At 42.3% G+C, this 20,319-nt stretch overlaps 1 protein-coding gene across 3 annotated transcripts in view; it reads right to left on the bottom strand.

The window, feature by feature from the left end:
- The window catches only part of ntm (neurotrimin), a 114,536-nt gene that overhangs the window by 75,761 nt on the left and 18,456 nt on the right, over window positions 1-20,319 (bottom strand). For 2 of the 3 annotated variants that reach the window (XM_086130966.1, XM_086130967.1), the window contains exon 2: window positions 5,012-5,160. The exons of the other annotated variant lie outside the window; for it this stretch is intronic. In XM_086130966.1, coding sequence (XP_085987092.1) covers window positions 5,012-5,141 — 130 coding nt within the window. In that variant the 5' untranslated portion in view covers window positions 5,142-5,160. The remainder of the gene's footprint in view (window positions 1-5,011; window positions 5,161-20,319) is intronic. 3 annotated transcript variants of the gene reach the window in all.

The raw sequence follows: 20,319 nt of genomic DNA, 5'->3' as shown, positions 1-20,319 counted from the left end.
AGTCACTTTTATTTATAAAGACCTGAATCGCAAACAGTCTTTAAGGGGTTTCCATGCTCACAGTTGACAAACATTAACGGCCTTAAATTCCCTGGCCTAACCCCCAGGAGGGCAAGGAAAAACTAAAAAATACCCATCTGGGGAAATATGAGAACTCTTGAGAAGGGGCCGCAGATGGGATAATCCCCCTTCCAGAATGGCCAGGATACAATGGATGCCGAGTGGGCGACATCTGACACGACATTGTACTGTACAATGAGTCATATAAAAGTCAATTGAACAAGATGAAAACGCAAATGTGTGAGCAAAGTTTAAGAATAATGTTCAAGGTACAATTACAAAGAATTGAGGGATTTTATCATCTGCAGTCCATCAAAAAATTCAAAAAATGGAGAGAAATCGTGCACGCAAGCGGCAAGGTCGAAAATCAACATTGGATGGCCGTGACATTTGATCCTTCCAGTGGCATTGCATTCAAACTCGGCTGCCAAACTATAGAAATTCACTTCTATAAAAGTTTTTCAAAATTTCCAGATGTTTTTACATTTTGTCTGGAACAGTGGTTCTTAACCTGGGTTCGATCGGTGAATCAGAACCTCTGCATGGAGGATAAGACACACCCGATTTAACGTGCCCGCTTGGCCATCACTGTCTGGTTCATTTTCTGCACGATTAAAAAAACTCATCCTGTATCTACCGGTCAAGGACGATGCCTCGAACTGATGTCCAAAAACGTTTAATTGTGGAACACCTTGAAAACTAAAACACATTTCAAACAACAATCAACACTTGAATATCTTTGACAAGACATTAAATAAATAAGCACAAAATGACATACCGTGTGCACCTTGGAAAACCAAAAGTAGATAATTTCGAATACAGTCGACCAGACAGTGGAGGTTCGTTTCTCGAACCTCCACTGTCTCAGCAATCTCTTTCTCTTTCTCAATCTCGCTCCCTCATTCCCTCGCTACTCACCACACATGAGCTGGAAGCGATCTTTGAGAAATATTCTGAAAATACTTATTGAAAATATTTGAAGAAATCATATGGAAACATAAAACACTTTTACAAATCAACAACATCAAATAAATTATATTTTGTTGTCATGGCAACCAATGACTCAATACTGGCGCCAGTTACACATAGTTTATACTTATACAAATTGTGTTGACTTTTTTTCAGTTTTTTTAATAAATGCGTTTAATGTCTTGAATTTGAAAAAAATATATATATTATATATATAATATATATATATATATATATATATATATAATATATATATAGGGTTCGGTGAATGGGCTCATGGACTGATTGGGTTCGGTACTATTGTAGCTTCTATTCTATGTGCCTTGTAATGTGGTGTGCCCTATAGATGAAAACAGTTTTAAAAGAGGCCATTCATTGTAAAATGTGATACAGTGAAACTCCTCGACAACGAAATCATGTTTGCAGCAAGACATTTTTCACAACAGGGGGTTTTTCACTGAAGCAAATTTGATCTCAGATGTCAGCACGCAAACACACACACACACACACACAAACGTATGTGTCCTCTATTTTTATTCCAAGAGTGCATAAGTATGAGCACACACTTATTTGAAACTTCATATTGTCAGTGTAGAAAGAAAAAAAGGGAAAGAAATTGTGAAATTTACGATCAGCATTCACTTTCACTTACATCAATTTCTTGGATAATGTCTTTTATTTTGCTTGCTCATTCTTTCATTTTGATCACTTTTACTCTCTCTTCCAGCATCAGAGCTCTTCTTGTCTTAGCTGCTTGACATCCAAAGGTCCGTTTTGCAGCCATTTTAGCAATGCAAGGTCCATGCTCGTCTGAATCCTGGACCCAGTGGCTTTTCTTTCCACCATCTCACTGTTTCTAACTCGACCGACCCTCGTTCGCCACCCAAGACGGCGTTGCTCAGCTGATGTCATGCAATGAATTTTTAAGCCAGCCACAGGATGCTTCATAGTCCTCGATGGCCATAGTTAGCTCTTGAAGGCTAAAAACCTTACGCTAATTGGAGCGCTCATGAGAGAGAAGCGCTCCAGGTTTTTAGCATGATAACAAGCAAAGCATTTTCAAAGAAACGTTTGTTTATTTGAACGTCCGTCGAGCCATAAGCAATTTACTCTGAGCAGCTAATCGGATGCATTCCACTCTATCTTCCACAGATCTAGCTGCAGTATCTACACACATAGACAGTGAGGTCCCTCTTGGCCAATCGGAGGCCAGGATGATGCTCGGTAAGCCAATGGCAGAGCAGCTATGAATATGTTGCGTTCAGGAAACTCGCAGCTGTGACCGAAATAAACATTGTTCACTATGTAAACCAGTGTGGTGGTTGCTGTTGCAGATTCCGAACGAAGCAGTAGAGGTCGCTGTTGGATTAGACTTCGTTGTAGTGAATGTCTTCGCGAGGCTGGAGCAGAGAAAATGATTTCGTATAACGCAACTTTTTCGTTGTATGGGGGGGCAGTAGAATGGGAATGGTGTTCATGCATGAAGATTTTTTCACATTAGGGGGTATTTTCGCCCATGTGGGTTTCGCTCGAGAGGAGTTTCACTGTAGTTCCGATTGACTGATGTAAGGTTTTGTCTCCCAAACATTAAAAATTAAAGTAAACAGAGTCAATCAAATTTCAACATGATTGTCTCAAACTAACATACACTCATAACTGACTGTCGTAAGATGGCATTAATTTATGCCGGTTCACTTGAAAAACACTTCTAGAAAGCATGTTAGTTGGCAGCAGTCTGCAAGAGCTCTGTTTTTTTTGTTGCTGTTTTCGTCTTTTGTTTTGTCATGTGGTGTTTGTTGTCCTTTGCCTGGATACGTGGACTGTTTTTGTCATTTTGGCCACAATATTACTTGAAGGAGAACAATCTGTGGTTGGTTGATGGTGGTGCCCTCACGGCAGCACGCGTGTACCAGCGCTGGTTTTGATGGCAAATGGATGGAATTGAAGCTAAAATTGACAGAAGTGAACCTATTTCTTTTATCTTCAATGGACACTACAGCTTCTTGTTGACTTTCAAATTTAGCTTGTAGCCGACGGGTGGGACGTCATGCACATTTTGAGCATGTCTCTGATCCACTGGTGAAAGGAGACTTTGAATCTCTCTTCTTTCATTTATAACTGCTTCAATCAACAGGGAGTATGCAGGAATAGTTCCCATTGTACGACTGTCCATGTTTTGTGTTATGTGTTCTGTTATATTTTGTTATTTTATGTTAACTGTTCTGAAAAGTGCTTTGTTAGAGCTGCAGCTGTTCTGAAAGCACTATATAAATAATGTATTGTGTGTTATCATTTGACCACAAAAAGTACACAATGACAAAAACTATGATATAGTCAATTGAAATTCTCTTGATATTTTTAGCGGACATTCACATCAACATTGGGGTAGCTGTGTTTAAGAGTTAAGTTAAGAAAACCTTTATTAGTCTCGCAATGGAGAAATTCCCGATTCACAGCAGCAAAGTTATGAAAGGAAGAAGTAGAACAACAAAATATAGGAGCTGCTGGAAAGGCAGTCACTCACGCGGCGCCATTTTGAAGTCAAAATAACAAAAATAACACAACACAACACATAGGACACAGACAGTCGTGCAATCTTCACCACTTTTCTGCATACACTTTGTTGTCTGAAGCAGTTATAGATGAAAGAGGAGAGGATCAAAGTGTCCTTTCACCAGTGGATCAGCGACGTCATGCTGAAAATGTGCACACGTCTGCTACAAGCTAAGTTTTGAAAGCAAACACGAAGCTGTAGCGTCCATTGACGAAAAACAGATTGGCTCACATCTCCTGTTCCATGTAAATCCACTTCAATTCCAAGCCGCGACTCCCAGTTCCACATCCGCATCGGCGCTCCGCGCTAACGCTCCTTTCTTCTCATCGTCGGCTCCTCAAGCCTTACATCCATCTAGCCGCAGACCGTTCAACAGCACCGATCTCTCCACTGAACAAAGTGGGGCTGTGAAAAATGCTGCCCATAACAGGCGCAAGACACAAGCGCCCCGGGACTGTCCAGCAACGACAGTCAAATGGCGCCGACATTCCTCCCAGGCAAAAACAGTGCTGGTATACCCATGCTGCCGAGAAGGCGCAACCACCAAGCACAGAGTTTCCTCCTTGATGAAGGTCGTGGCCAAAAAATGCTGAAAAAAGTCCACATCAGGTCCACACGACGTAACAACAAACACAAAGTGACCAAAAAACAACAAAAAAAGCAAGGCTCATGAGAGCACTTGCCGACGGCTGCCTACTCGGGCGCCATCTTGACTTCAGAGTTTATATACACAGAATAAATACAGGCTATGTTAAAGAGCTAGCTGGGGCTGGTCGACTTGCTGGGTATGTAAGCACAGGAGCTGCCTTTACAGGACAATTATTCTCTGGGAATTTGTCAAGTACTATATTACATTATATATATATATATACAGTATATATATATATATATATATATATATATATATATATATTTATTTATTTTTTTATTTTTTTTTAAGGTAAAAAGTCTTTCCTCTAACACTTTCAAAATAAGAGATAGCTGACTTCATTTGGCAAGGTTGACTTGAGACACTTGATGTCAGGTATGCTGTGAAAGCAATGCCTTCTAGCTAGGGGTTCATAATTGGAACTAAGACTGTTCTGAAATAAATAAAGATAATCCTTGATTAATATTCATTCAATCGACATTTTACTGAGGCAATATGTCAGAGTGAGGGTTGCAGCATGGTATCGTGGTATGTTACAGAGATCCTGACACACAGGATCCATGCATGTCCACACTAGATATTGAATGTTTTTCAAATATGGTGAATTCAAATATATATTGAAGACATATGAAAATTCCTGTCAGAAATAATCAAACAAATGTCAACTGATGGTTGTACTACAGGATATACATGATGAAAGTTAAGTTAGATTGCCCACAGCACCCAAATTCCATCAGTACATTGCAAGGAAAACAGGAATAATCCTTTCCTGCCTCTACCTTCTTTGCCAAACAGCAAACGGGTCAATAAGCCATCATTATAGCGCTTCACACTTCGGTGGCTGCAAATCGACTGCCGGCAGGAAGATGGAGTAAGGCAATGATGCCAAAGCAGATGATGAGACATCATTGCTCATCTTGTCTGCCATCTAAAAAGAAAATAAAAACAACCTGGTCAAATACGAGGATTCAGCTGAAGTAGATTACGGTGTGACCGTATATAATTCGGTTACCCGGAGTATTTTATCGATCTTAATATTATTTAGGTGTATTATACATTGAAATGTATATATTTGTAAAACATACAACAAAACAAGACAGACATACAAAACCGAGGCAAGTTCAACAAAACATTAGCATCAGGCAAAAACAAACAATGTTTCTGAGAAGCTCAGGAAGAGACTAATGCAAAACAGTACGCAGAAGGCAGTCTCCCTCATTCCCTGTGAAGGGTGAGTCGAAGCAAGGTTTGTGTCTTGGCCCAAGTGAAATTCAACCTTTGCCTGACAGCAGCCACCACTGCAAAAAAGAGAGCCCAGAACATTCCTAAGGACACATTCCATCACCTCTTCAGTCCAAGCTCGATCAAACAGACTCAGAGACCGCTTCTTCCCAAGGGCTGTGTCAGCACTAAACTTGCAAAAAAGAAATCCCACATTCTAAGTCAACAATGCACACACACATTTACAAAACCCTACCTCCACATTCTAATATCTCACCTTATTTATTGTATTCCATAGAATTTGTGTGTTTTATTATTTCTGCATATTGGAGGTGCGATTCAATATCTTTGCGCCTAGGTACAATTACAGTACTGCCAGTCTGATTCTGATGCTCATGAACCCGGAATGTTAAAGGATATAATCGACATGTGTGGGACATGGTCCAGCCAAGTGAGGCAAGGGATATGTTGGGGGGGTGGGGGGGGGGAATCTGATGTTGACTGGTTCAAGTCAACAGATGTGATGGCAGAAGATTGTTCAGGCTTCTGCTCCATACAGCAGAGTTAAGACGCGCTGCTTTTTGGACTGTGGCTGTCATTTCGATTTGAAGGTCATTATTCTCAAACACACGGGAGTGTAGGACACGTAAGGCAGAGGCAACCACATTTATAATGCCATGGTAGCAGAACTGCATTGAACATCTTTGTCTTTAGGAGTCAGATGTTAAAGGGCCATAGATGCTTGTGCCTATCCCCATTTGAGGCACGGATTTCTAAACGGAAGCATTATTATTATTATTATTTCGCAGTAGCTATTTCTGTTTTGTGAAATACTAATGTTGAATTGCTGATCGCGCAGACATTAAAAATACAGTAGAAAGAAACAGTGATGTCATTTTTTGTTTGATTGATGGCATATCTCGTCCGCAACAGCCAATCACGGCGTCACTGAAAATAACGTTCGGTACGAAGTTTTATACCCGATGAATACGTCAAGGTTTGCATGCAAGAGCCCTGCACATTTTTCAAAGTGTGAAATTGTGTAATGTGGCAAGACATGTCATGTAGTTTGTATTTTATGAACGATGTGTGGTGACAGGTTAGCACATCTGCCTCACATTTGTTGAGGTGCCAGCGTTCAAGTGTCAAGTTTTCTAAATATTTGGAAGTTTCCGTTTTCGTGTCTCGTTTTGTATTTGTCAAAATAATCCCCTTGGTTTATGTTCATGAAGACACCATGTTAGGAAGAGATTTTTTTTTCATATTGTTTTTCCTTGTTAGATGACATAAAAAAGCCGTTGAAGAAAATTGTAATAAGTCTACAGCGAGACAGACCTTGAATGAGCACGCCAGCACCACCCACTTCCTCATCCGACAGCGAGACGACCCGGAATTCATTCGGTTCGATGGCTGTGAACGTGGCATCCTGACTTGGATATTGATATATTTATTTAAACAGAAAAACATTTAACCTGACCGGCATCACGGACGGGCTTCAGCCTTGACATGGGGCAGCTGATTATTTATTATGCGCCGTACCACCGGCCTGACACAGAGCATGCAAAACGAGCGTTCTCAGTGACAGATTGACAGACCTTTGGTCAGTACTGACCCTGGAAAACTGCAAAGAATTCGTCCGTGTAAATGCCGCGTTGAATTGGGGAGACGGCCCAGCGAAGACACCTTTCAATGCCTGTACGTCACGGGTTCGCCTCTTGCAGGAAAGTATGGCTGCGCGCATTAGCTGTCATGATGTTTGGACAGGGCGGCCCGGTAGTCCAGTGGTTGGCACGTCGGCTTCGCAGTGCAGAGGTACCGGGTTCGATTCCAGCTCCGGCCTCCCTGTGTGGAGTTTGCATGTTCTCCCCGGGCCTGCGTGGGTTTTCTCCGGGTGCTCCGGTTTCCTCCCACATTCCAAAAACATGCATAGCAGGCTGATTGGACGCTCTAAATTGTCCCTAGGTGTGAGTGTGGGCGTGGATGGTTGTTCGTCTCTGTGTGCCCTGCGATTGGCTGGTAACTGATTCAGGGTGTCCCCCGCCTACTGCCCGGAGGCGGCTGGGATAGGCTCCAGCACCCCCCGCGACCCTAGTGAGGATCAAGCGGTTCGGAAAATGGATGGATGGATGGATGTTTGGACAAATAAGTTCCACGAGCTATTATAAACTTGCTTTAACCCAGTAATTCTTAATCTGGGTTCAATCGAACCCCAGGGGTTTGGTGAATCGGTCTAATGGGTCCAACGGAGCCTCTGCCATGGAGGTTAAGACACACCCAACTCAACATGTCAATTAGTTATGACACGCCCGCTTGGCCATCACTGGCTGCAGATGATCACATTACATTACAATGCTTGTCCAGTCAATGCTGCGGAAAATTTAGTTCATTCAGTAGTCAATGTGTGACTGTCATGATAGTACCTAGTGTGATTTAAAAAAAAAAAAGTTTGAATACTTGCTATGTCGAACCAAAAAAACAAAGTGGTCGAACGAATATGAAATACATGGATTCACATGCATCATGGAATGTGATGAGACTCAACGTCGTATCTGCATGATTTGTCAGGCCAAGTTGAGCAACTCTAGTCTCGCACTGGCAAAACTGAAGGAACACTTTTTGAATCGGATTTTCTTTTTCAGTAATGAACGGTTTGGCGAAGGTGCATATGAATTGGTTGGGTTCGGTACCTCTAACAAGAGGAACCACTGCTTTAACCCTTTCAGGGACAGTGGTTACTACAGTGGACAGCTTTTCATGTTATCAGGTTACAGGGTGCAAGAAAGGGTTAATAATAATAATAATGATAATAATAATAATAATACATTTTATTTATAAGCCTTTCAAGACACCAGGACACTTTACAATCAGGCGTGCCAGCGTTCACTCAACCCCAAAAGTCGGAAGAAACCACAGGGGAGTGAGAGGGGAAGAAAAAAAAAACACGCTCGAACTATCCTCATTTTGAGGATAGTTTGAGTACAACCAATATAACCAAAAACACATTTGGATTCCGTTTTTTTCTTGATAAACCAAATATATTTTTCCTTCTGACCACCACAGGTACACTTTAAGATGAGAATTGATTGAAGGCTTTTTATTTCGGCACACACTGTTGCCATGGCGATGCGCTGTTTACGAAGAAAATTAACCTGTTTTTGAGATTCGAAACCCAGGTGAAAACTCATGAAACTTTACACACACATGCGCAGTGATATTCACACACAGCTACGCCGAATGGAATGCATCTACAGTAATCCCTCGTTTATCGCGGTTAATGGGGACCAAAACCACCCGCGATAAACGAAAATCCACGAAGTAGAGACCAATTTAAAAAAAACAAAAAATTAATATGTTAAGTCCGCAAACAGTCCGCGAGAAGCTGCGAAAGTCAGCAAAACAGTCACATAGAGCAACATATACAGTACTGTACTCCATGTATATGAATTTTATTTATTTATTTATTTTTATGAATATGTTTGAAAAAATCCACGATGCACTGAAGCCACGATAAACGAACCTATAGTGTTAATCTATACTTAATACGAAAGTATAGTGTTAATCTTGAAAGAATGAAGCCATGTTGTTTCCAACCAATACTTTGAAATACGTCTACCGAGTGAGATTCCACTTTTGATGTGAAAGAGGCAACGCCGGATGGTCTTTTTATGGCACAAGACATACTTTGGAGATTGAGCATATCAGGAAGAGTGCATCAGACGTGCTTGTTGCGAGCCACACACGCGTTGATAATGCTGGAAATAATATCTCCTCCTACCTTGTGCACATGATGAACAGTTTTCGTTCATCTATTATCCCTCAAAAAATGCGATTCATTATTGAGAAGAAGAATCATTTCTACAGAAACAATGAACGCCTCAGGTTACAAGCGAGCTAGTGAGTACATAACTTCAAGTTCCACTGTATTTCTATAATTGTTCATGTTTATTTTGAACTACACACCGATGAAAACAAAATGGATATAGGTGTGAATGTTGGTTTGTCTCTATATGAGCCCTGCGACTGACTGGCGATTAGTTCACGGAGTCGAAGTCAGCTGGGAGATGCTCCCCCCCGCCCTCCCACGACCCTCTTGGGTATAAGCGGTGTTGAAAATAGATGGGCGGATGAATCCCCAATACCTTTTTGGGGGGGGGGGGGGGGGGGGAGACAGGCATTTGGCCAGCTGCCTCCTGCTGTCACTGGTTGCTATGCTGGGGACAGAGTTATATGTTGCTTTTTCAGCAGCACCCTCAATGAATGGAACATACTCTTCTTCATCTCACATCCCCCTCCTCACCCCCCAGGCTAACTGACTGTAATGAAATTGCCTGACACAACCTTGCGAGCTGGCCTAATTGATTGAAGGAATTGCGGAACTGGAAAAATAGATTGCAAAGTGGAAAAATGTGAAGAACACTGCTATCCCAGAAAATACAGTTGCCTCATATGGCAATTTTATGGGTTAAAAATATATATGCTTATAGGCATGAAAAAGATCAGAGCTTTATGAAACATACAGAAACAAATGCCTTTTAAATTATTTTGATTGTAATTATCAGCAAGGTTGGTTGATCGAAAAGTAGATCTTCCCCCAAAAAAGGTTGGACACCCCTGCTCTACAGGATGCACTGCAGGGGGAAAAAAATGTAATCATGAAGGCTCATTGTGTATTTGGAGGTAAGTTAGTCATTTTGATAGCCAAAGAACCTGACATAATTGCTGAGAAGTCCAAAATCTCAACCAGCTAAACCATTCTGCAGCCAATTGATTGGGAGCCAGGGACATTTTTTTTAGGTAGTACTCTGAAGACCACTTGCAAATTTTGACTTTTGACAAACAGATGACGCAGGATAAGAGTGAAAGTCCATGATACAGAATTCACAATTATCACAATTATTCCTGTGAAAAGTACATTGCCACTGTATCTTGTCAGGACAAAGCTACATTTGTAAACATATCTGAATGTTGTCCTAAGTGGCAGTGTAGTCAAAGTTCTCACCATATTTTCATCACATTGCACAATGACAAGAATTCCCCTATTTTTTCCTGATGAGTTTATAAGCGTGGATTTGAGTAGATTTTACAAATGTGGAGAGTAATTTCTGGTTAAAGGGTTAAATGTGACATACACAACTTTGTCGTGACAGTATTATGGGGGCCGGGGGTATCTTTCTGGAGCTATTAAACAGTGTGGCGAGGTACAGGAAAAAACACTTTTTTTTTTTTTGGGAGAAGAACTAAACATTTTCAGAATGATGAGAACATTTCAGCAGCTGTATCCAAGGTGGATGTTGTCAACGGCAGATAAAATAGAAAGAGACTCTTCACTTCTGAGATAGGGTCATTTTTAGTCGAGCAGCAGTCAAACCTATTCAAATCCAAGCAAATTAAATTTTTATTTATAAAGCACTTTTCATTGATTTAAAACACAACAAGTGTGTTCCAGAAAAAAAGACACTCAAGTGAAAGGAAAAAAAATTAATAGGAAATGAAGCCTCTCCTCCCATCCCCACATTCCAAACACATACACACTCATCAGAACACACCCAACCACATGTAAACGGACACACGCAATGCAGCTGTGACAAGTAGGGAGACGTGCCAAGGAACTGAGGATGCAGGTGAGGAAAATGTTCAATGGGAGAAATCCACGCCAGGAGCGGCAACCACAGAGGATGCCACCGCAGAGACAACTGCGACCAGGGGAGACTGGGTGTAAACTCTTCAAGATGTGCTTATTCATAATATATAGTTCAATGAATAATTAAGTGAACAGATAAACTCTCAAAACATAAAAATCAGTTTAAAGCGAAAGTAAATAGGCTTGAGCCTCCTTTTAAGAATATCAACAATCTGCGGTACTGATGCTCTCTGGCAGGCTCTTCCAGAGGCACAGGCCATCATGGTTGAGTCCTGACTCTCCGTTCTCAACACCTATGGAGGTTTCCACAAGAGTTGATATGATAAATCCATATCTGATCGATAGAATTTTACAAGACTGTTCAGACATTTGAATACTAGTAACCAATCAAATGGATCGCAAAACACATAGGGAGCCAATGAGCCATCCATCATCTACCGCTTATCCGGGGCCGGGTCGCGGGGGCAACAGCTTTAGCAGGGAAGCCCAGACTTCCCTCTCCCTAGCTACTTCTTCCAGCTCTCCTCGGGGGATCCCGAGACGTTCCCAGGCCAACTGGGTGACATAGTCACTCCAGCGTGTCCTGGGTCTTCCTCGGGGTCTCCTCCCGGTGGGACATGCCCGGAACACCTCACCAGGGAGGCACTCAGGAGGCATCCGAATCAGATGCCCAAGCCACCTCATCTGGCTCCTCTCGATGTGGAGGAGAAGCGGCTCGACTCTGAGCCCCTCCCGGATGACCGAGCTTCTCACCTTATCTCTAAGGGAGAGCCCGGACACCCTGCGGAGAAAACTCATTTCGGCCGCTTGTATCCGGGATCTCGTTCTTTCGGTCACGACCCATAGCTCGTGACCATAGATGAGGGTTGGAACGTAGATCGACCGGTAAATTGAGAGCTTCGCCCTTTGGCTCAGCTCCTTCTTCACCACGACAGACCGATACAACGTCCGCAGCCAATGAGCCAGTAATCTTAAAACTGGGGTCATGTGCTCCCGCCCTCTGGTCTTTAGGGGTGTTCACACGGCAACATTTGCTTCAGTGCTACGCCGGTGCTACCCCAGTAGAGCTGTCACACGTGCAAAGTTACACCAGTGTAGCCCCTGAAAACAGCTTACTCCGGAGCAAATTTAACCCACCTCAGGGAGGTGGTTTAAAAATTTGCTCTGGAGCAAATGCTCGTTTGCGGGGCAGCACCGATATAAAATGGTACGTGTGAACGCTCCAATTTGCTCCGGAGCAAATGCTCGTTTGCGGGCGGGGAGTAGCCTCGCTACGCATGAGAAGAGTTGATTACATACGGCAAGAATGCGTTGCTTTCGTGCTCTGTTGTACTTTCGTCATGTGTTTGTTTAGTAAAGACACAAGACACGATGGCTGGCAATAACAGTAAGAAGTGGTACCTTGCCTCTTGGGTTATACCATCTCAACTAGAACGGGGGGAAGAGTCCCCAAACATCATCTTTCCTTTTGTAGGAGACTGGACTGTCTCGGAGTTGTTTGTGTAGTTTGTTCCTTTTTTGTGTGTTCACAACCCCCCGCCCCACCCCATAGAATTTATTTTGTGATTTCCTCTCTTGATTTTCTGTTTGGCGCATTATATATTTGCTTTTCTGAGTGTCATTGAAGTCATCGTTGATTTACGTTTTCGTGGGCGGTCATTGAACGCCTCTCGAGCAGAAGGCACGGAGACCGAGAAGGAGAAGGACATGCCTGTACAGTAGTTGCTTGAGTTGTGTATCTTTTAAAAAGAACCAACACGACAGCTCTTTGTTTTCTATCGTCTTGCTCCGCTGCAGAAACCGCCGTGTCACCGCAAGTGGGGCTGCACCGGTGCTACGCCGCAGTTAACACGCTCAGCGGCTTTGTACGTGTGTCCGCTCCACAAAATTTGCTCTGGTGTAAAATATATCGCAACAAAATACATCGGTGCAGCACCGGAGCAAATGTGTGCCGTGTGAACACCTCTATTGTGAGCACATGGCCTGCCGAGTTTTGGAGTAATTGTAGATTTAAGATTCTCCTTTTTGAAAGGCCAGAGAGCAGGGCATTGCATGAGTCTAAACAACATGAGAAAAGAGCATGAACCATCACCTGCGTGTTCGCTTGAGAGAGAAACGGGCTGACTCAAGCTATATTCTTAAGGTGGTAAAAATCAAATTTGGTTACAATCTTGATGTGTTCAATAACATTTAGCTCAGAGTCAAAATATGGCGCCCAGTTTCATTCCACATTTAAAATTTTTAAAGTCTCTAATTTTGGTGAAACATTTCCCTCTTGCTTTCAGGACCAATCATTAAAACCTCTGTTTTGTCCTGGCAACGTTCCGTACAGCTGTTTGTCACCTGTATAAGGTCAAGTCAGGGTCAAGGTCATCTTTGTTGTCAAATATGCTTGATGTATAACAGGCAGCACAGATGAAATTTCTTCCTCTCAATCCTCAGTGCAAACATGCTGTGCATTAAATTGTGAAAGATGGCACCATGCCTCCTGATGGATGGGAATCATTTCGAGATTAAAAAGAAGTGGACCTAAAATTCACCCTTTAGGCACCCCGTGCTCAATTTCATTTGTTCTGAAGGAACATTTATCCTCATCTATCAAGAAATTTCAATCTGTGAGGTAGGGCCTGAACCAGCTAAAAACAGTACCAGAGAGGCCAACCACATTGCGGAGTCTGTTTAATAAAATCTGGTGATATACTATGGTGAAGGTGGAACTGAAGACCGGTAACACCAGGAATCTGAGTGGATGTGAATCCACATGATACCAAATATCATTTGAAATCTTTAAGATGGAGAAGGCACGTGGTTGACTAGTTAGCATGTCTGCCTCACAGTCTAGAGGACTGGGGTTTGATTCTGGACTTTAGCCTTCCTGTGTGGAGTTTGCATGTTCTCCCCGTGCCTGTGTGGGTTTCCTCCAGGTACTCCAGTCTCCTCGCTCATTCCAAAAACATGCATGGTAGGTTAATGGAACGCTCTAAATCAGGGGTGTCAAACTCATTTTTGTCACAGGCCACTTTGGAGTTACGTCTTCCCTCGGAGGGCCGTGATGACAAAAACCGAATTAACGTTTCATCATCACATCGTATTATTACTTGTACACCAAAAAAAAATGATTGGCTTACTAGTTTTGAAATCAGTCAACTATTTGTTGGGTTTTTTTCAATTACTGTTAAAGTGAGTGTAAACAGAGTCGCAAAATTACTACAAATCTCAACATTATTTATTACACATGACAATTTGGCATTTCGGTATAGGTTTTAGCAAGCATCATGGAAGTTGACACCCACGATCTGCTTTAGCAGGCCACATAAAATGACATGGCGGGCCGAATCTGGCCCCCGGGCCTTGAGTTTGACATTGTTGCTCTAACTTGTCCCTACGTGTGAGTGGGAATCGTTGTTTGTCTACATATGCTTTGCGATTGACTGGCAAAAAGTTCAGGGTGTCCCCCGTCTACTGTCCGAAGACAGCTGGGATAGGCTCCAGCATGCCCGCGACTCTCGTGAGGGGTTCGGATGGATGGATGGATGGGTCTTAAAGACGGTTGTCTAGGTTACTGTGGTTTGTCCTATGTCCAGAGTGATATTTCAATTGTTTAAAAGCACTTTTTTTCTCTTAAAAATGCAAAGTTGGATTCAGGTCGGTAATGATTGAAATTGTTGAAATCTAAATCACTCTTCTTCAGTCGCGGCATTACCACTGCCGTTTTATCAGCAGCGGGAGAGACACCCAGTAATTCACATTTCAAATATGTTCTTTGAAGAAGCCATGGAATGTTTTTAAACGTGATGTGGGAATTGGATCTCAAAGGCAGGCTGTTGGGTTTTATTTGGGAAAGCTCATCCAAGTGGTCTTACATCAACCGGGGCAAAATTCAACATTGTTTTCTTCGCTAAGAGTATTGGATCAGGTCTGTTCAAAGTTATATTCTGAGATAAAAGACTGGCCCGATACCATCGATCTTGCTTCTGAAGTGGCTTGCAAAGTCCTTTCAGCTTAATTGTTCAACTGAGTTAAGGCAAGCGCAATAACATCTCAATGTCGATCCACTGACAGTCTGTAGCAGTTCGCTGGAGCAGCAGTCAGTATGCGGCTGGAGAAGGAAATCTCGCAGCGACCAACAAGTCTGGCTCTGTAACTGCTAATGAGAATCTGGGAAAGCAAGGTAGAAAGTGAGTCTCCTGTTCGATAACGTTAGGTGATGGAAATACACTGTATCTGTGCTGATTATCCATTATCTAGCTTCCATTTCGCACAAAGGACTTTACCCACCGCTGCATTAATTGCAGCTACGGAATGTTGACATTAAATCAATTTTTTGCAGAAGAGAGGTGCATGTGTGCATGAGCAGACCTTGCTCCAACTATCACCAATAGCTGAGGTACCAGCAGTGGAATAGATAAAGGATGAAACCAGAGACAACTGGAATGATGGAGCAGGTAATGCGCTCCTCTGCCTGCTTGAGCAAGAGACAATTGTTTCACAAATAGGAAGGTGTGCCACATATACCGATCGGCCAAATATTTCCACGGTCACAGTCATATATTCTTCGATTCACAGAATATTCTAAAGAACATTGAGGCAGTTTTACAGTCGTTTGGAATGTGCTCAATTCTTTTTTTTTTGGTAATGGTAGACACATTCAGTGGGGCTCAACACCATAATTTTTCAGTAATTATGATGTAATTATTACTGCGACCTTGACTGAAATTATAGAACGTATTTCGGCATTCATTCACCTGTCAAAAAAAAAAAAAGGGGAAATTTTTTTTACCCGGAAGACATCATGGAAATGCATGATACTTCCTCTATCCTCAGCTTCTTTTCTACATCTAATTTCATACACAGAGAGACAGCTATAGCGAGCGAGCATGAGAGTGGGAGAGAGAGACAGAGAGGGAGATAGAGAGATTGTGTCCTGGGGACAGGGCGAGAAAGGCATGGAGTAAATAAAGTAGTCATCTCCTGCCACCAAGTGGAGAACAGATGTATTTTTAATTATTTTTCAATGATGTTTTGAAATCTCACACACACACTATCACAGTCATGATTTTGATACACATTAGAAATGGCACCGTGTAAAACTACTTCTTTGTTTAGGATAAAAATATTCACTTTACTTTTAATTAGCATGTCGAAGGAGTGCCCGAAATCTGTTCGCGGCCTATGAATGGAATTAAAACTGAGGTCGCTTTTACTGGCCCGATAAACTTCGAAGTTAGCTAATGAATATATTTATATGGGTTAATTCAAGTTCTCTTTCAGGTCACACTATCGCTGTTTTAATCTTCCGGTGCATCGGAAAGCAGATCAACATGAAGAAAAGTTAAGGCAAAATGTTGATCAGTATTAAATGAAGAAGAGTAATGGACTTTCCCTCCCAGCGCAGGCTCTGATAAATGAAGAAGAGGATGCTGAGCATGACTCCACTTGCCTTTCAGAGACCTTGTTCGTGGACTGGTATGATATCCGCTAATGAGTGAAACGTGAAATGAATGAATGCTTTCATGGGAAGAAGAGGCAATCTCGGACGGAAGGGTTCTGCCTCAGGGCCATCATGGTTGGGAGGCCATCTGGTACCCATGGCTCATGCTCGGAATTTCTGATTCAGAGGGTTGAATGGAGGTGTTTTATTTGCGCTTCACCAACCAGAACATTTTGAGAAGGTGTAGCGGTTAGGCTCACAACACAGATGCAAAATTACACTCAACAAAGGGAATACTACACACATCTCTTAACCATCATAGTCTGGAAATAAAAAAATTAATTGAAAAAAAGCGGGGGGGGAAGCTGATACCTGGGTGTCAAAGGTAGTTGCGGAACCTTTGACGTAGTACATGTAAAAACAACAAATATGTAGTCTTTTAGCACATGAATAGATATACTTCACTCAAACTACATGTTACTAGGACAGTGTAAAATATGATCCAAAACTCAAAAACAAATCCCAAAACAAAAAAAATCTAATAACAGAAAATAATAAAAAAATGCCAAAAACAAAAATTAAACACAACAGCAGATCAAAACTCAAAAGCAAAACCAACCAAAAGAAACATTAATTGCAAATAAAAAGTAAAAATGTTAAAATAAAGAAGCATAACAAATCAAAAATTATTTTTAAAAAAACAAAACAAAAGAAGGTAACTTGCCAATTGTTTTCTTTTCGCATATAAGGTAACTTAACGGCAAAAGCGCCGGCTTCCCGTTCTGCCTCCCCCTGTTGGTCATTTGTATTGTTTATGTTCCTCTGGACAGGTTGTAACTGGGAAAGTACACACCTTGTGTGTGTGTGTGTGTGTGTGCGTGTGTTTTTACACTCTTGGCCAATTAGATTCTGATTAGAAAATGGATGGCTTTATGGGTGTAAGTAACAAGGGTTAGGCAGTATTACAGTAATACGGTAACCTGCTGTGTCTAAAAATAGCAACGGTGTCACTTTCAACACCATCATTTAAAAAAATGCAGCATATAAGGACCTACTATGACATTAGATATCATTTTTACATAGCAAATAGAAATGTATTGTGAAATGTGTTGTGTTTTCAACTTACTTTTACAATAACCATTGAAAACTCATAGTCGACCATGTTTCTTGTAACTGCACAGAGAATGATCGCGACCCAAGCACATTGAGTCATTTTGAAATGCTGCGGGATCTGGCGATCATTGAGAAAAACGGAAGCAAGGTAGGTGGCAGGCGGGACATAGATTTCGATAGATTGAGCCTTCACTCTGAGTGGCTCTCATATAAACAGGAAGTCCTGCGATGTCCTCTATGTTAGAGTCCCAATTAGAAAGTGACACGTGGCTTGTACATATCATAGCTGCATGGCTGATGTAACAAACCAATCTGCATCAAAATTGCAAAAGAATTGAATTGAGTTAAGAACAAAGAGACAGAAGAGCCCATGCGTCGTGTGAAATCCAACGACCTTTCGAGCCAGAACGCCCAGAATTGCCAGTTATCAAGCAATAGATTCAGCTCGTAAGCAGTGAGTGAAGCCCAGCTGGACCGTTTTTCAATGCCCTTGTCTTTGATACTTCATTGCTTGCATACAAAGGGAGTTTGGGCATTACTACGTCAGACAGGAGGCAAAAATTCAGAGCAGTTCAGAAAATAGATGGGTGGGTGGTTTGAAGAACACCGTGGATTCTGCCGTGGCATCCTGGAGGTCAAAGTAAGTTATCCTAAACAAACTTAAGGTTGATGCTGTGTTGCCATTAGCGCCTCTAAGTTTTCAAAAAAGTGAATTTGTGGCTTGGTAAATCACTTTAGACAACATATAATGTAGACAAAGCACTAGAAAAGTGCACTTCCTTTACTATTATGACAAGATTGGATGTTTAATTTTTTTGCCAACTTGCCCAACCTCAGCTGGAGTTGAACCCCTCGTCAATGATGCTGACATCAGACCCATAGTGTGTAAAAGTGGTAAAGGTACCGTGCCTCCTTCACCTTCTCTGAGCCTGGATGTGTCATTTACTCTAATAAATGGCTTGATTACCCCATTCAACTCAACTCAACTGTATTTATAGAGCATTCAGTATGAACGGAAGAGAAAGCGACACAGGTTCATCCAATCCAGGTTACTTTTATAGCCCTTCATTACCGTACAAGAATTTCAAAGGCCTGCACAAGCCTACAGTTGACAAATATGACCAACATCCCCTCATCTACACTCCCCAGGTGGGTAAGGAAAATTTCAAAACCCCATTTGTGGGAGGAAAAAAAAGAAGACATCTTGAAAAGGGACCACATATTTGTGACCCTGATGTAATCAGCCAGGCTATAGAGGAGAGCATTGTAGACAACTATTGAATTTTGGTCACTATGGCGGGACTTGGTGCGAAAGTCATTGGAGTAATTAGTGGTTCCCCGGAGGTGAGCACTTCCCGTCAGAAAATGTATAGTTGCAAAAACTGGGTTTCTTCAGCCGCAAAATATGTGGAGTTGTAGGCAAAACAACAAGGAGCATTTCCTCAGAAAGGGGCCACAAGGCTCAGGATCACCTGCGTAACGTTCCATAAGCCTCTGATTGGGGGTGTTCAAAGGTGGAGAGGGCGTAGCAGCATTTCTGTTGCTAACTTGTGCTTGGCATTGTGCTTGCTTCATTGGCAGCAGGGGGTAGCATCCTTCTTTGTGCTGCTTGAGGACTCAAACCACTTGAAGCAGGTCTGTGGTGGTAAGGTGTGCTAAGCCCATTTTTGGGCAGATTGTATTGTTACAGACACAAGTAGAACCCAAATGCAGTACACCAGACCTGAGTTATCATTGACAATTAACTTAAATGTCCGATGTGACAGACTGGCGAATAAAAAAGTTCAAAAACAAGTGCAGACCCAGAGTCTCTGTTGACCTGGAAAGGGTGGGGTGGGGGGGGGGGGGGGTCTGAGCAACAGCACAACACCAGGCAGCCGTGGAGATAGACCAACACAAAGCAGAAAGGGCTGAGGTGATGATTAGGAAAACCACAAGGAAGGAAGGTCAGAGGCAAATAAGATAAGATAAGATATCCTTTATTTGTCCCACACTGGGGAAATTTACAGTCTACAGCAGCAAGATTGTAGAGTCGGCAAAAGGAAATCAATCCCAAGACGAGTACTGGAGTGTCATTAATGAAAGTGAAAGAACAATCAGGGAAAGAGTGGGTCAGCGTGAGAGACTTAAATTGTGGCTGATTGCTGATTCGGTAATTGCTTCAGTTGAGCAGAGTGAGGAATGAACGTGGACGTTAGTGACTGGTAGAATGGAGCAGTGGAGAAGTGTATGCAAAAACTCAGCACAGAGGTAAAACATCCATCCATCCATTTTCGAATCCGCTTATCCTCACAAGGGTTGGGGGCGTGCTCGAGCCTATCCCAGCTGTCTTCGGATCGTAGGCGGGGTACACCATGAACTGGTTGCCAGCCAATTGCAGGGCACACAGAGACAAACAGCCATCCGCGCTCACACTCACACGTAGGGACAATTTAGAGTGTTCAATCAGCCTGCCATGTATGTTTTTGGAATGTGTGAGGAAACCGGAGTACCCGGACAAAACCCACACAGGCACAGTGGAGAATATGCAAACTCCACACAGATAAGCCGGAGCCGGAATCGAACCTTGCATCTCTGCACTGTGAGGCCGACGTGCCAACCAGTCCAGCACCGATTGTGTGAAATGGTGAAACAAAAACGATGTCGTTTCTGGTAAGTATTTATTAGTAATACTGTGAAAT

This window comes from Hippocampus guttulatus, chromosome 15 (genome assembly GCF_054856545.1).
Source record: "Hippocampus guttulatus isolate MCC_2025c chromosome 15, RoL_Hgut_1.0, whole genome shotgun sequence".
Lineage (NCBI taxonomy): Eukaryota > Metazoa > Chordata > Actinopteri > Syngnathiformes > Syngnathidae > Hippocampus > Hippocampus guttulatus.
This window is presented reverse-complemented; position numbering and strand designations above follow the sequence as displayed.